The sequence below is a fragment of the Glossina fuscipes genome, unplaced genomic scaffold (genome assembly GCF_014805625.2).
Source record: "Glossina fuscipes isolate IAEA_lab_2018 unplaced genomic scaffold, Yale_Gfus_2 2, whole genome shotgun sequence".
NCBI classification, from domain to species: domain Eukaryota; kingdom Metazoa; phylum Arthropoda; class Insecta; order Diptera; family Glossinidae; genus Glossina; species Glossina fuscipes.
In genome coordinates, this window is record NW_023998416.1 from 11,846,975 (window position 1) to 11,864,946 (window position 17,972).

Below are 17,972 nucleotides of genomic sequence, written 5' to 3' on the forward strand. Positions count from 1 at the left end.
TAAGGCAGAATGTTGAAAATTATTCCCGACATTCCTCGCATAAAAATTGATTATCTATCTAAGAACATGTGAATTCCAAAATTAACATACAACCGATATACTAGGTAAACAGAAAGAAAATATCAGCTACGCCCAAGCAATATCAGAGAGTATGGAAATTTGGTTTTCTCTTTTTCTTAATCTTCTTTAGGATAACGGCGACAAGCATAAAAGCATAAAAGATTCGCGGCCGAATCGAAACTATTTGTTTTAAGTTCAAAAGGTAACCAAGCGGTAGGTGTAGTGTTAAATATATGAAAACAGATCAATCTGAGTGAATTTTAGTTTGTATCTCCCATTGCTGCAAAGGCGAATTGTTTTGTCAGTTTCGATGCACTTGTTTCGTGAAATTGCTGCTGCAATGTCAAAATTTTTAAGTCTGCTCCTAATAGTTTCTTATATCCGCAAATGCTGGAATTTTGTACATGAGATAATACGTTCGTAAGGATGTAAGAAGGACTTGAGATGAAGCTGCCTTTTATTATACTGAGCGATCTGAGTTTGTCTGTCGGTTAGTCTGCATTATTTTCTTGCCATCAACCTGTAGATCGCAGTTATTGACACATTTTGATACAATTTGGTACACTGCCATGTTTTGACCCAAGGACAAACTGCATTGAAAAATTCTTGGATCGAACCAGATTTTCGCCGACTTCCTATATAACCGTAGGGTGGTGTCGGGTATTCAACGATCGTCCATGGCTTACTATAGCGTTTTTACTTCTTATTAAGGGACAATATAAAGGTTTAAAGTGATGGAGAAGGAATCATTAAAATTTGTTTATTTATTTTGAGATTGTTTCAGTTGACTTTTACTATCGGGGACATATTAACAATTGTTTTTGTTTTAAAAATTAACTTTTGAGATTTGGGAAATTTCTGCAGTAATTAAGATAAGATGAAGGCAAGGGAAGCCGAGAAAGTGCATATTGTCTGAAGAGCGTACGTCGATCAACAAGAATTAATGAAGATTTGTCTCAATTCCTTTTTAATACGCGGTTTAGAGCAAGCGCTCAGTGTGAAATACAAAGATAAACAAAAAATAATAACTTTGTAGTATTGAGAACTTAACCGGCTTGCGTGTCCGTTACATTTTGAATATAATAAAATTGATTCATTTAATTCTCGGTTGAATAGTTGTTGAATTCATGAATTTTTTTTTTTAATGTTTTTTTTTTGATAAAAATTGCAATCGGTTACATTAACCAATAGAGTTGTCGCAATTTGGACAATCGAGTATTAAAATTTTATTGACAAGTTTTATAACGTTGTTTTTATCAAGATTAGTTTCATATGTTTATCGCTTTTTAAACGAATTAAATGTAACTTTAATTAAATGTCCGTTAAACTGCCAATTTAACATCGTAGCATTTAGTTTTGCTTTAATGCTAAGTAAGATTGTAAAATATTTGTTAAATGCACTGACAACATATGCGAAAATTATATTTCCTATTAAGCGAAAAATTACTAAATATTTTCTTTCATTTCAAGACTTAAAAAAAAAAAAAGAAGCCCTGCATAAGTCAAGTATTGAAACGAGTGTTTCATAAATTTCAATGATGTTTATGTTTTCTTTGTTGTATTCGAGGGTTTCGTGCATAAAATAAAATCTCTTATCCAATGTTGAAAAGTGCGTGGCGTTTATATTATAGGTTGCGTTCGAAAATTGTTATAATTAAAGCAAATTAAAGCCATTTAACACTTGGTAATGTGCAATGTTAAGACAATAAGTTATCTTAACAATAAGCCGGCTTTTATATTGCAATAGTGTTATGGGTAATATTTGTTAATAAATGCTTCGACATCGTTAAGCCGTTAAGCATTCGATATTGACAACAGATGTCAGCAATTTGCCAAAATCTCATAAATTCTGTCAACTTTACGTAATATAAAACTATAACATGAAAATTTATAGGTTTAAACGTTTTCTGGTTAAATATGGCGCAAACACACACAATCTTTACGTTCAAATGCAAGCATGACATGTGTAATATGTCAAAGATTGTCATGCTCTGCTAAATTTTGCATACGTTGCGAAAGGAAATGACTCAACGAAATAATCCGCTTTGATAATATTTAAAATTAACAGAGAAGAAAAAAAAAACAAGTAAAAAGAAAGCAAACGTAAGGAAAACGCAAAACCACTGCTAAGCAATGTCATCAAATGATTAATGGCTTTAAATACTTTAATCTATAAATAATGTCAAAAGTGTTGGTGAAGGAGCGAGGGAAGCTATAGTAGCAGTAGCTTGTCTGGCCAACTACGTCTGAGTTGTAGTTGAGGTCAATGTCAATTATCAAAAAAAATAAAAAAATAAATAAATAAATGAAAAAAAAAAAAAGGAAGAGAAAAAAGAAAAAACCCAATACTCACGTTTTCAATGTTTCCTTTTCGCAATAAAAATTTCTTGTCAATTTTATGCAAACGAAATTCTACAGAAATTCTTGCATTTCCTTCACTGTTACATCATTAAAAATTTCGTGGCAATTAAAAAAAAAAACAAAAAAAAAAAAAAAAAAAAAAAAAGGAAAAGGAAAAAGCAATCTCTGTAGCGTATTGTTGTTGCTACTCTTCTGCGCTTGTGTTTGATACGTTTTCTCTCTTAAGTATTTATTTATTGGTGCTGTTGCTTCATTTCGTTAACTCCTTGCAAAGTACATGTCACCTTATGTTCGCTAGTCAAACAACAACAATAACAACAACAACAACCGTTACTCAATCGTTTACAACCAAATTTGGTTAAATTTAATGAAGCAATTATCCTGCAAAACTATTTTGACAATTGCCATAAACGTTGTTCTCTGTGTTTTACGTTTTGTTATTTTTTTTATTTTGTAGGTAAAGGAAATGGAAAACATATAAAATCAAAAACCGAAGGCAAAATGTGGTAAATGAAACATGTGCGCCATAAAAAACTTATGGTAACAAAATTAATATTTTACAAAAAAAAAAAAAAAAAATTAAATTTTTTTTGTATACATAAAGACATTGCCCATGTAATGTATAAATGAGTGCTTTTGGGCAGAAAAAAAAAGTTTTTTTTTTTATACGCGGTGCAGGAAAAAACAAAACACAGCGAAAACATTAAACAATATGTAACTCGCTAATTGACATGACAGTTTGACCACCAGTAACTTTTCAAAAAAAAAAAATTTTTTTTTTTTTTTTTTTTTTTCAAAACATAGTTAACACTGGAAAAAGAGACTTTATTTAGTGTTAGCTTGTTATTATCTTGCAATCTATGACAACCTGCAAAGCCTCTCTCTCTCTCTACGAAATACACGTTCGCCAAATATTCCCCATCTGGCTGATTAAATAGCTTCAATGTGACGATACCCAAATTTAGAGCATAATATAAAAAGGTATTTAGTAAAACTGTCTCTTAAACCAAAGCTCAACGGATCCAAGATATGCTTCGTAAGATCGGTCGTTTAGTGTTTAATGGAGAATTAGGCTCTTACTTGATTAGCTAACCTCAAAATTCTAATCTCGTTATTAACAGCTCAAGCATGGTCTTGATAATATCAAATGAATCTTTTTGTGAAGAGAGGAGATTCCGTCGCTTGAATTTCAAATAAAGTTTCTTTGGGAATAGGTAAACGTATTAATATTTGCAATATCCGACTACCTAATCCCATATTACAGCATATCACAGGTCACATTAGACTTTATTAGCTTAAATTATAACAACAGCTGTACGCTTATGTGTTTGATCATAGCAAATGTCCTCAACTTGTTAAATTAAGATATAAGTGATTTTGGAACCTGCCTAACAATTCGTTGAGGTTAATAAAAAATTCATAGCCCGCAATTTGCAATTTTCGTTGGCAATCTCTCTTCTCAACAACTTACGAAAATATTTTGCTTACAATCGCTTACAGCCGTATTTTGAGCAACATCACAAACATGTCGCAAATCGTATTTGTGTTTTTCGTGACTTAACAATGCTGTTAATAATAAAATTGATATTGGGGAGTCTTATGGCGACAACTGCTGAGGATTATAAAATTTGATAAAAAGTCTCAAACACCCTGACGAAAATATACATAGTTTGCTCGTGTGATCAGTGACAGTTCACAATGCTATTATACGGCTGTTTACCATGAATTTTGCACTCTTTGTTACTTTATATTGTATCTACTGGTAATGACTTACATGTAATCGAGACAAGTTGTGACACACTAGGTACTTTGGTATTAAATTAGAACCTATGTTATATTGTAAGCTTTAAATTCCGATGCTTATATCTCTGTAATTGAATTTGTATAATGAATAAAATGAAATGAAAGTAATATGACATCTGTCTATATTGTATCAATGAATTAAAAGTCAGATTTGAAATTTACGTAAAACTCGAAGCCAAGAAATGTTGTTTTAATGATTCATATAAGTGATGTAAGTATTTGGTAGATATCTATATGAAAATTGTTATTATTGGCAGCTTCATCGATTGATACTGAGTATTAAATCATATTTGAATGAAATATATTTTCCACTTTCCTAGTGAGAGAAATTTAATCCTCTCATCATTATCTTTTTGAAGTCAATAGTCAATTCAAGTCTATTATTAGAGGAACATGTAAATTCTCATGTAAATTCATGTATTTCTAAAATTTTAAACGAAATGGCAACAAAATAATTTCTAAGCACTTAGAAAGAATGTGGAGAAAGGACTATGGCAAAAAAATTTTAAAGACTTCCTCTAACGCTCTTTTTGTATACAGTTCAAAATAAAATCCATTGGGCATACTTCTGGACAATGAGTTTAGTGTTCAAACCGATCTGTCTATGTTTCTTTCTGCCTACTGCATAACTTGTGTTCTTTTATTATAAAAATACTGCGATTTTCTATCACTGCCTGAAGACAAGAAACTCGCAAGTAATTCATATATTCGATGGAAAGTTTGTTTCTTTTTCCTGAAAGTAACGATACATAAAACATGGGAACATTGATTATTGCCATTGGTCTTCCTATTGCAGTCAGGAGGACTGTTGCTTCTACTGTCGCCCGATTTTTGTTGTCTACAATACTGTTCTTCTTATTGAATGTAAATAAAACGTTTTCAGTGCAATTCTTGCAAGGGTTGCCTTAGTGCTAAGTGCTGTCGGTATATGGAAGTTTCAATTACCCCAATCAACTCTTGAATGATCTAAATTATGTACAAGCTTTCACGAATATACATTTTTTCATCGCACTATACAGTTATCGCTTTTGTATCTTCCTAGGTTACGAAGTTACTTTGATTGTATTTACTTTTCTTTTTTTGTTTACAAATTATTGTGGTTTTGTTTGTTATGCAATGGAACACGAACTGAGGCCAGTTTATGAGTATCGAGTAAACTTTATCGTTATTTTAATATGTTACTCGATAGTAACTTTACAATCGATAGATTTGCCTATTTTACCGGCAACTGTAAACTGCTCTTATTGGTTCCAGCCATGCATAATCAATTGAATATTGTTCATATATTTTAACAAGCCTTCGACACATTTGCTCCGATGCTTTCTTTCTAGCATTAAAATGATTATTCAATATTGATCGATGTAAAACATCATTCAACAAGTTTGTAAGATGATAATGAGATGTCTCCTCCATCGATGAATTCATATTATTTACAATTTTCCAAAGGAATGAAAAAACTGAATTTCCTTCGCGAGATTACTAAAACAACCTTAGCTGGTAAATTAAAGCTCGCAATGTCGTGAAACTTTGGCACCATTCGTTTGAAGATTTGTAAGAGTATTGCGTAAAAATCATATTGGTTTCATAAATGTCATATTACATCTGCATATTATCCCATGAATTTATTGAGCAATGCATTAATAACGACATTCGTAAAATGTAACAAAGCCGTTATCGTACGATATTTTCCAGAAGTGCGATAATGGCAGCAAAACAAGCAAATAGAAAGTTTACCTTAAAAAAAAAAGTGATGAGATTAAAATCAAATAATTATTGTCAGTTATCTCTTTCCCGTTATTCCGTTTCTTCTATTTATCGACATTAAAACGCAACCGATGCTCATTAAAATTTATATTTAAATGTATTTTTACTCGAAAAAAGAATTTAGCCTTAATTTTCCATAAATGAATATTTTGACAGCTTAATAAATGTCTAAAGAGATTTTTATGAATCTTTACTTCACCGATTTTTTTCACACCAAACAAACGCACACAACTTACATACAATTTACAAAAATGTTTTGTGGAATGTTAATGAATTCATTACTGTGTCATTTGAAGCATAAAAATGAAATAAAATGCGTGAAAAAGGAAGAGAAAATTCTTCTCATTATTAAGTTGAGCGCATATTATGCTAACAGAGTCATTTATATGCATTCGCTTAAAATGCCATAATTTGCTTTAAATTATTATTAACATGATTGTTGCAAAAGAAAATCTATAAGTATCCAATATATGATTCTATTTATTTCTATCATCAGTCGATCGTGAAAAACATAAATTTCAAAGTTAATAGAGTTTTTAGATTGTTTAACTAAATTTTATCTGCGCGTATGTATCTTTTTTTTCTTATATTCTCAATGTTGTTTTTGTTGCTCTTGTTGCAAAAAAAAAAAAAAAAAAAAAATCCATCAACTCACTTCGACCTCAATATGTCTGCCATGATTTTGTATTGCATTTAAATTGTACTCTAAACGGAAGATAGACAAGAAACTGAACGAAACAAAAAAAAAAAAAAAAATCCAAAAACAAAAAAGTTTATCAACTTAGAAATTCTGATACACGGCAAAAAAATGCACACACAAGCATGCTCGACTTTTACGCTTACATAGGATAACTATTTCTTCTTCATGTTCCAAAAAAAAAAAGAAAAAAGCGATTTATTCGTTTGTGTTTCAAGAGTAAACACCATATAAAATTTCGCGGCTCCAATAGAATAAATTACGTTCATGTTTTCTTAACCTTTACGACCTGGGGGGAAAAGGGTACTAAATTTTGGGTGGATATATGTAATCAGAAGCGTTTGATATCCCCCCTCCATTATTGTAACGATCGATTCAGGAAGTGATATTAAGCTTGTCTGTCCATCTGTCCCATCTTGTGTTCAACATACAGGCCGCAATTTTTGAGATATACTCGTGAAATTTGATACACTGAGGTATTGTGGCCCAAGGACAAACACTATCGGACCGGACCACTCTTTTTGGTCACTTCCTATAGAAAACCTAATTTTGAAAAGTCCTTATGTGGATAACCGTAGGATGGTGTACGTTATTTTATGGCAGACCATGGTCCACTATTTATTTTATGAGAAACTTTTATTTTAATTTAATTTTAAATTCGTTTCCTAATTACAAATTTTTTATTATTTTTAAATAAGCCATTTTTTGCACTGTATGGCTACAAGGCTTTCTACTACGAGCTTCACGTACCGCGAACTCTATGCACTACACGTCAAAAATTTGCCTTAAAATTTGTTTGAAAGAAATTATTCATTCACCCACTATAACTTATGAATTGCTTTGACATGCCTTTCTCTTCGCCCAACGCACACCAATGCTATTAGCCGCTATTATAAGAAGTAAAAAGAGAAGTAGTGAAGCCAAAAAAATTTTTTCTACGTAGACACAAAGAGGGGCTGCGTCATCATTACATGAAAAAAAATGCCCAAAATAGCTAAAGTACACCATTGCCGCCAACAACAAATTATGTGTGCATTTTAAAATAGTACAGACCGGCCGGTAAAATTGGTTTTCTATTATTATTATTATGATTATTATTCGGGTTTTCCCCTCGTCTTTCTCGTTTCTTTAAAAACATGCGCTGCTGCTGGTGATGCTGCTGCTCTTCCACACGCAATGTTGATTGTTGTTAAGTTTCTTATTTTAATGTGATACTGTTGCACCACCTTATGTGTGCATATGTTGCTTGGAATCACTATGTTCTCTTTTTTTTTGTTTGCAGTTTTGGCACTGTTTTGTTTAGTTAACATGTTGACAGCAATGTTCACAAAAACGACAGATAGTTGAGGGAAATATTGCCGCACAAATTTATGAGTCTGGACATGTGTGATCTCGTGTAACGTCAAAAGTGTAGCAAATCTATAATTCAAAGAATATTAAAACAAAAACAAAAAAACATCTTCATATATTCTGTGCAGGAAAAAGTGATCAATAATAAAATGGGAAGTGAGATGAAAAGCTTGATTAGGACATTGAAAATTATATTGTGAATAGAAAGATAACTGTACAATTTCGGCCCCGCTTCCTTTCAACGAATTTGTTTCATTAGGAAATTCAATTCAACACTTTCATTTCGAACGGCGTGAAGAGAGTGAAAACAACAAACGTAACTAGAGTAATTATGATTTTGCGAGGCATATTTCTCTCATGGGTGGAAAAGAGCGAATGAAAGAAAAAATCCTGTGAAAACTGTTACATGCTCTGAGAACATAATTTTGTTAGTTTTTTCAAATGCAATATTATCACAACTCGCCTATCTCCCGACTATTGGAAATTAACTATTATCAGTGCGGTAGGAAAAAAGTTTACACTGGTTTCTCTAGATGATTTCTGCCACACAAGTGTTTCGTATACTCTCTCCAAAATTTTCCATACATTTATTAATCAATCAAATCGCAAAGCAAAAGCAATCCAATAATATGCTGTACCCGAGTCATTCATAAAAAAATCTCATTTCTGAAAGATATCAACTCTGAATGAAAACATTAATTCAACTACCTTAGCAATGGTACATATTTCTGCAAGACATTAACCTTGAATATGAAAACACTAACTCAACTATCTTAGTAATGATACATATTTCAAAGGCAATCAAATTTTATTAGCAGAACAGTTGAAGATTTTCTTCGGCTTTGATTCTACGGCGACGCGGCTTGTCCAGTCTTATCTGGTAAACCAGTTTCAACGTATTTGCTTTCCCAATTTTTTCTCAGATATAAGAGAAACTGATTCTGATATTTCGCAAAGTCCTATACTGGAGACATTTTTGTTTAGTTACTTCATAAATGATGATTATATGTCGTCACAAACATAATATCCATTTGTATGCTGACAATGCGTAAATCTACTTAGTCAGGCAAATCACATGAAGATTTAGAGTGGATTAGATAGTAATAATAAATAAATTGTAATAATATATAATAAAATAAATACTAATGACAATGGCAATATCAATAAATAATTTATCTAAAACCAAGGTGTGGTCATAATAGCACCAAACTATATTATGAATTTCCTGGCAAGTGTCATACTAGCTGGCGCGGGCACAGCGCATGTCAGAGTTGCGGCAAATCTTAGATTTAAAGTTAACTCTAGGCTAACAGCTGCAGACATGTCAACTTGGCATTAAGGGGCATACTTAATATTCTAACGAAACGTTAACTCCCCTCACGCTTGCAATTGAAGCTAAATTAAGTTGAATTAAATGTTTACTGTTGTTCTTGATATCAATATGGCATATGGTAACCTCGTCTCTGTTTCTAATAGAAACTATAAACCGTCATAAATAAGATTGTGTCTTATGCCAACAACAAATGCAAACAGAATATCAGAATTCTCCTTAAAATCATTTTACAAAATTACTTAAGTCGTAAAAACTTCATTTTTCCATCGCTTACGTTACAAAGATATATTAAGATTGTACGGGGGGACTTGAGGTGGACCCACTTTTTATCATAGTGATCGATTGTGAAAAAATGATTTCTGCACAAAGCTAAGCCCGTGTGTCCCTCTGTCCGTTTTGCTTTCTTGCCTTTACCCTGTAGGTCTGCCGACATGTTTTGGACAAAGGGCGACCTCTTTTTTAAATAGTTTGGAACAGATCACTTTTCCGGCCGTTTCACAAGCAATAGCTTTTTTGAAAAGTCGCTATACGTATAACTGTAAGCTGGTATATGCTATTTAATGTTGTAATTCGTAAGACAGTTGATGGAAACATTCCAAGATATTTTCCCGATAAATTTCATTGCGTAATACGACGAATCTATTACTGCTAGACCACAGATGTTTAACATTGTCAAACCTGTTTCTTATTAGCACTGTTAAGATATGAAATTCCTTACCGGTTGGGATCAAGACCATTATTACTTCGCATAGGTTTGCAATTCAAGTTAATATTCTCTGTAGCAGTTCGTAAGTTGATGTGCTTGTAACAACTAAGAATAGTCGGACTCACTTCGTATTATGTTGAACACTTTATATGATTGCATCATTATGTCTTATTGAAATCTTCTATTGATATTGTTTACTATTTTGCCTTCTGTTGTGTTATTTGTGTTGCACTAAGAGAGACATTGCGTCTTTGAGTATACAGCGTTCGATTCGATCGAAAATAAGTAGTACTCTAAGGCTAAAGCAGTTCAACGTCCTATTCTCTAAAATTATTGCATATATTTCACGGGAAGAAATATTTCGTCTTATTAGTGCAATAACAACCTTTTCACAACTTATTGTTATATGCGTCATTTAAATTACATGAGATTATATATATAAAAAAATCTGCATTAAAACTAGCCGATTTAGTTTATTGCTATGTAGAGCATAGAACACGACAACCAATTTGCTTTCAAAAAGGTTGTTGCCATCTGTAATATGATACAATAAAATTTATTACTGTAGGCGTGATTTTGCCGGCATGCGATATAGGCCATGATAGCAAAGTGGGCCTTGCCTCACTGTAGCGTTTTTACTTGTTTCGTTTATTTATTTATTCATTTTTTTTTTTTTTTTTAATTTTTTAAAATGGAAGACTTACGATGTAAGAAAAGATTCGGTCATTGCCGAATTTCCACACTTAATGCACTTCATATTAGAGTCAAATTACATATATAAATTTCGATTAGTTCAATCTCTTCTTCTTTCACTTTTATCCATTGTAATAACCTATTCAGCATAACACAAAGTAATATCAAATTAATTGATCTTAAGCGATACCAACTTGGTTCTTATTCAGTAAAACTTGGTCATTAAATGTGTAAACAACAACATGCATGCAATCCTGTACATGAACCAAATAAATTTAATTAAAACACAATCACGTGATAAATCATTATGAATATAGTAAGCTGCGAAAATCGATTTGACATTTTCCTGAAAGCACAAGTGAATGTGATTTCCTATTACTACATTAATCGAAGCGAATAAATGCCTCATTCATCCTCAGGAATTGTAACGTAATGACTGCATCGTACGGCACACAACTCACAAGACCAAGCCAATGGAGTCAGATTGCTACCTGAAAGAAGAAAATACAAATAAGAAAATCACCTCTTGGCAGTGATCGAATATTTCTCCTTCTCCCAACCTTTATCTTACAAGAAAAAAAGGAAAAAACGAATAAAGAACATTGGGTGGGAACAGTTTGAGTGGAAACTTTTACTGTGCATACATTTTCAATGCTAACATACGTTACGGAAGAGCTTCCAAAGTTTTCATCAATTTTGAAGCTCCCTTCTGAGCGCGTCTGAAATTTTACAACGGATATTAGATTGGTGAGCATTTGGACAGGAAGGCATGCCTAAATGGTTGAGTGTGGGCGATTTTTTTAATGATTGAGTGGCCAGATGAACAGAGAGACCAGGAGAATTTTTATCACCGACACTACACAGTCAGGCAGACTGACAGGCTTATCTCGATTTAGCATTACACGCTGATCAAAAATATATATATATATACTTTATAGAGTCCTCTGAAGTTTTGTTTTGGGTGTGGCAAACATTTTGATAAAATAAATATGCTCCCATCGTTCAGTGGTGGGTATAAAAATTGGGGGTTGTACGTGCAACTCAAAACCAGGTTATTGCATGAAACGATCATTAAATGAAATTCTTGGCATATTTCATGCAAGAAATCAAAACGCCATTTATATCACTTTGTCTGAGTTAATTAATTTACAGGTGGCGCCTGTTCAATTGGTTCAAGGTTCATTTCAAAGCAGCTTAACAACGGTAACAAATGCAACTAAACGATTCGTTTTCAAAATTGCTTAAATGAATTTCACAAAATAACTAATGCATGGATTGTTTTGTTTTTTTTTTTTCTTTTTTTTTGTTGGTGGCAACTTTCGGAAAATTTTTTGAAACAATTTTGAACAAAAAAGTGATTAGCATTTGCAAAACTTGTTAGTCAATTTTCTTCTAAGGAATTTGGGAAATATTTTAAAAAATTCCAAAACATTTGGATCTATTTTGCTTTTCTTGTAATTAGTTATTGAGCTCTTTAATAAACTTTTATAACAAATGATATAATAAAATATATATACATTTTTTACAGATCTATCAAATTTTCTATATCATGTTAAAATCAGCCAATTCGCCTCGACCCGCATCTTGGGTTTTGGAAAAATCTCTAGATGGCTTCAAGTATGAACCTTGGCAACACTTTGGTCGCTCTGATGCCGATTGCCGCCAACGTTATGGATTGCCAGGGCAGAATGGAAAATACATTTTCCAAAATGATAGCGAAGTCATTTGCACAACGCAATTCTCGAAGCCTTTACCTCTGGAAAATGGAGAATTGCACGTCTCTCTACTCAAGAATAGACCGGGTGTTATAGATCAATCTGACGAACTGATGAAGTTCATAACTGCACGCTTTATACGTATACGTTTCCAAGGGATGCATTCAACTGCGAATTTAGATAACAGCGTTTATTGGCAGCTGGACGCCCAATCTTTAGAAAAAAGAAGTTTCTATTCATTGAGACAAGTACGCATAAGTGGACGTTTAGATTGTCATGGTCATGCGGAGAGAACGATAGAGTTAGCTGAGAAGTATGAAGGGCAATTAGAATTTAATGGTCTCGAGTCCACACTGCAGTGCGTTTGCCAGCATAACACGTGCGGTGCGGATTGCTCGGAATGTTGCCCTTTGTTTCAGGACAAGTCCTTTCGTAATGGGAACACTCGTCATGCCAACGAATGTGAAATATGCCAATGTAATGGCCACGCCGAATCGTGCATCTATGATCAATATTTAGAGCATGGCATATGTCAGGATTGCTTTAATCATACAGCTGGGAATGAGTGTGAATTTTGCATAATGGGCTATTTTCGGCCGAAAGGAGCTCCTCCAACAGAGCCTTGTCGACCATGTGAATGCAATATGAAAGGCTCAAGTGGCGACTGCCATGCTGATGGTGGTTGGTGCATTTGCAAAGAGGGCTTCCAAGGTATACATTGCGAAGAGTGTGTTCCAGGTTATTACGGTGATGATTGTCGCAAATGCGGATGTGACACACGAGGCACTGTACCAGACACTGAATGCTCAGGCATCTGCGTTTGCAAATCAAACGTTATTGGAGAAACATGCAATTCTTGCAGAGAAGGTTTTTACGATCTGTCGTCTGACAATCCCGAAGGTTGTTCTCTATGCTGGTGTTCGCATCTAGGTTCGGCTTGTGTCAGTGCCGAGCTTTCTACTTTGGCCTTTGAAACGCTGAACGATTGGCGCATTACCGATATAACTAGATCTCAAAGTGTGCAGCCTACATTGGATACTCAAACAAACCTCCTGGTTTATGGTATGTATGAGTTATCCGATGTGGAAGCAATTTATTGGCAAGCTCCCCAAGGCTATCTAGGTAATCGCCTAACGAGTTATGGATCCCGTTTATCTATACAAATTCAATGGGTAACGATTAGAGGTGATACATCTGGTAAACCAACTTCTGGACCCGATGTAATAATTTTCGGTAAAAATGGTTTAAAAATAGCTTTTGGTGACGGAGAATTCACTAGAGGCTCTAATGCGGTTATTAATATAACGCTAGAAGAAAGCGGTTGGTATCACATTCCCAGCGACGTGAAAGATATAAAAACTCGTCTTAGACGTACCGAATACCATGGCGGTGAGGTAACGCGTTCGCAATTTCTGTCGGTCCTATCGAATATGGAAGCTTTACTCATACGTGCAGCTTTTCATACGGATCAGGTAGAAACGGCTTTAGAACGTGTTATTATTTTTACGGGCGGTATCGAACTGGGCGGTTTACCATCTACACGTGTTGAACAGTGCGTATGTCCGTCGGGCTATACGGGTTTGTCGTGCGAATCATGCGAATTCGGTTATATACGAACTTTTGAAAATTCGAGCGATCATCAGTTGGTAACACGTTGCAAGCCCTGCCCTTGCAATGGTCATTCAAATTCCTGTGATCTGCAGAGTGGTGGTTGCGGCCAATGCATGCATAACACCTATGGAGAGAGGTGAGTTAAAATGTATAACTAGTACACATATATTTGTACAATATTTGTTGACTATCCCTTCTGAGACTTTAAATGATCGTAATCGTATTTTCTTAGTCATAGATTCTCAATGTCATACATGCTTGAAAGTCTGAAGAGTTTTACCTAATTGAATGTGTCAAAGGTTAATATCGAACATTTAAAATCCCGCAAATTTTACGTAATAAGTCATGTAAGTGACTTTTGTTAGTTAACTGAGACATAGGTAACGATCGATGTTTTAAAATTAGGATTAGAAACTATGCGTTTCGATTATCAAAGAGCGGAAGAAAAAGAAATTTATGTTATTTGAAATATTTCTATTACGTTCATTGTCTTCCTCTTATCCTTTCGACATACGTAGAGTGTTTGTTCTTATACTGCATAGCAAAGCCAAAAGTGGAATGAAAGTTATCAGCGGTTATTAGCAGTAAAAGGCCAACAATTTAGAAATAAACATAATTTCTTTAGTTTCGATTCATTCATGCATTAAATAAATGTGTGAAGTGTGGAACACGTCAAGTGATTCACATTTTCTTTCTAATTATCTTGCCAGTTGTGGAAGATAAATAGAGGGGATCGTGCACATTTGTGGAAACTAAGCCTAATGTGGTATTGGTTTAAAGCTTAACTAAATCCTCAATTCTTTACATTTCCCCATTTTCCCATTGTAGGGGAAATATTAAGCAACCAAAACATGTGCTCCGGTATATTTCTATATAGTTTGCTCGCGATTTGTGCGCGCCCCCTTGTATTGAAAATCTTATTTATCATTTATCATATGCAAAAGCTTTCTAAATAAAGCTTTCAAAATAAAAATATTATGCTATATGCAGCCAAGACTACAATCTCAAGAGATTATCTATAATTGAATTCGGATTTTATCTCGCATTTTAATTAGAACATTACCTAGTGTATGCAAGTTTGAATAAAAGTGTGCGTTAGCGAACAAAATGTATGTAAATCATAACAAACGAAGCAAGAGGAAGAGACAAACTTCTTTTTGTAATCCATTAACAAGACTAAATGACTAAATGACTGTTAAATGCTTTTCTTTAAAAAGTAAATATTTTTGAAAAAATCTATACGTAACCGGTTGGTTTGTATGTAATTGTAGTTGTGTTTTTACATGTAAACGCTGCTTGCGCGTGCACTTTGGCAATCCTTCCAATAAGCTTTATAATATAAAGGTTATAGTTAAGCGAATGTATGCTGATTAATCAGCACACAACACTTCTCAATGACATTGTTGCATAACCTCGTGTTATAAGAAATTGATCGTAAAAATGGCAGAATGCAACCTTGTTTAATAGGGCTCATCAGTTCATGACCCAAAACACATCAGTGCACAACATTTCAGACTGATCAGAACTTGATGCTGATTCATTTGAGAAAGTTAGAAAATGACCCTGAACTTGTTTATGTTTCCCAAATCGCTCTGTTCGTATACATCCCCAAAAACTTAATACAGGATATATCGCAAGTAGTGTCGGTTATAAATTTTATAATAAACTTATTTAGCCCAATAAAAATAGTTATAAAAAAAAGATATAAACACTTTGAATGCAAAACCGCACCTTAGTTATGTAAAACCTTGGGGTACACTAATTGCCATAAATCGCATAATAATTTTATAGCGGAATTTCTCATGCTTTTTAATAAACGCACGCGAATTAATTCCGAGACCTTTCGTAATATCGCCTTTTCTGTGAAACACGGAATTTCAATAAAAAGAGCTATAAGATGCTTTTTTAACTATCTTAACCTTAGAAACGTTTTGTGATGTTTATTTGCTTACCTGCAAGCAGTTTGAGAAAATTCAACGGTAGCTTCTTCCTTATTTAAATTATTTACAAAAAATAGCAAAACATTAGAGAAATGACTGAGCAGCATTAATATCATCGCTGAGAGTAAACAGCTAGCAACCCCTTTTCATCGGCTGACATCACTGAAGGGGGTTGCCTTGCCCTTGCGGCTTTCAATTAACACTTTACCAACCAGTCATTCGGTCGCGCGAAATATCTGTTCAGTTCGAATTGCTTGTAGATCAAGGCAACATTCAATGACTCCTTATGAGACCCGATTTCTGTGAATAAGCCGACAGAGGCAATTACAAGTATGGCGTGGCATTTGATTTAACCGGCTTCTATATCTTTCTATATGTTCTGTGTACGTTAAGAGTGCGAATAAGTAGAAAATCTATTTAGGGAGTAGTCGAAAAAGTAATCCGGTTCGTCTTTGAGCCGAAGCACGTAAATGTGCCAAATTTGCTCAAAATTTCTCAAACATTGCGATCAAGAAAGTAAGGCGACCAGCTGTGATAGATTTGGAAAGACATTCAGAAAGTGCTTACGAATCTATCGGCATAATGAAAAGGTCCACTCGCCTCAAGTGCTATGCGCACAAGCTTGTTGTACCGTCGCTAATGTAAAAAAGGGTTTTTTTGAGGCTAAAAGTGATTTTTTAAGAAAATTCTTTCGTCTTTCCAGAAAAGTGTTCATAAATTTTTAAATGTTTCGAGCAGGAAATATTGTCATAAATTCCATTAGAAATTCCATTTATGGGTTGAGGTCATTGCATGCCCGAGCGGAGATGAGAAGTAGTTTTCCTCTTTATGGATAAGCTTGAATTTGTAAACTATCTGCCTCGCGTATATATGCCTGACAGCTTTGCAGCATTTTGACATAAACGAGAATGACAGATGATACGCTTTAGTTTTAATTCATTTTGTAAAACGGTTCCGCCTTTTTAGATGCGAACGCTGCTTACGCGGCTACTATGGGAATCCCCTGCAAGGAACACCCAATGATTGCAAGCCATGCGCTTGTCCTCTACTAATAGAAAGCAATAACTTTTCCCCAAGTTGCCAACTGAAGAGCTATACCATCATGGATATCAATCAAATTTACGGCGTGGTAGAAAATACGGAATACATCTGTACACAGTGTCCTACAGGGTACACAGGCGATCATTGCGAAATGTGTGATGACGGATATTTTGGCAATCCCACTGAGGCTGGTTCCACATGTCGACCTTGTGAGTGCGATGGCGATCCCTGCGACGTTTTTACGGGGGAGTGTATAACGTGTCGGTGAGTGAAGGCGATAAATAAATTTCTATTTAAAATTTGTATGACATTTGGGTTTCAGGGGCAATACTGAAGGTTGGCATTGCGAACGTTGTAAATTGGGTTACTGGGGAGACGCCTCAGTGGGTTGTGAACCTTGCGATTGTTATACTGACGGCTCCGACAGCGATGTCTGCGATAGTGCGGATGGCCAGTGTTTGTGCAAACCTCATTTTGCCGGTCAAAAGTGTGATGAATGCGCCGAAGGTTATGCAAACTTGGATTTGCAATGTCAACCCTGCGATTGTGATATTTATGGAGCCAAAGAATCAGATACCTGCGATCCCGATAATGGTCAATGCCTGTGTAAAACCGGAGTTATGGGCTTGAAATGCAACGAATGTGAAGAAAGTTATTACGATCTTCAAAAAGAATCTGATGGTTGTACGGGTAAGTTAATGAATGAAATGCAATTAATATTTTAAAGTGCAGCTCGCGAATGAAACGTTCTTCTTGATCAGTATTGCTTTTTCCCATTATAAATATTTTCATATTGCATTTTTCTGATTACTCGATCATGTTATGTCGATCGTTAAAGATTAAAGGCAGATGATCATTTTTCAAAAAAAAAAAAAAAAAAAAAAAAAAAAAAAAAAAA

The 17,972-nt window shown here is 34.2% G+C and overlaps 2 protein-coding genes across 2 annotated transcripts in view; both read left to right on the top strand.

Annotated features, from left to right (window-relative positions):
- Positions 1–14,233, top strand: part of LOC119632924 (laminin subunit alpha-1-like) — a 50,937-nt gene extending 36,704 nt beyond the window's left edge. Inside the window, exon 3 of the mRNA XM_038026078.1 lies at positions 12,296–14,233. Within this exon, the coding sequence (XP_037882006.1) occupies positions 12,296–14,233 (1,938 nt within the window). The remainder of the gene's footprint in view (positions 1–12,295) is intronic.
- A 2,770-nt stretch (positions 14,234–17,003) lies between these two features.
- Positions 17,004–17,858, top strand: LOC119632914 (laminin-like protein lam-2). Its single transcript, XM_038026068.1, has 2 exons — positions 17,004–17,338; positions 17,397–17,858. Exons 1-2 carry the CDS (start codon positions 17,136–17,138, stop codon positions 17,797–17,799), a joined length of 606 nt encoding a protein of 201 aa, XP_037881996.1. The 5' UTR covers positions 17,004–17,135; the 3' UTR covers positions 17,800–17,858.
- The last annotated feature ends 114 nt before the right edge of the window (positions 17,859–17,972 follow it).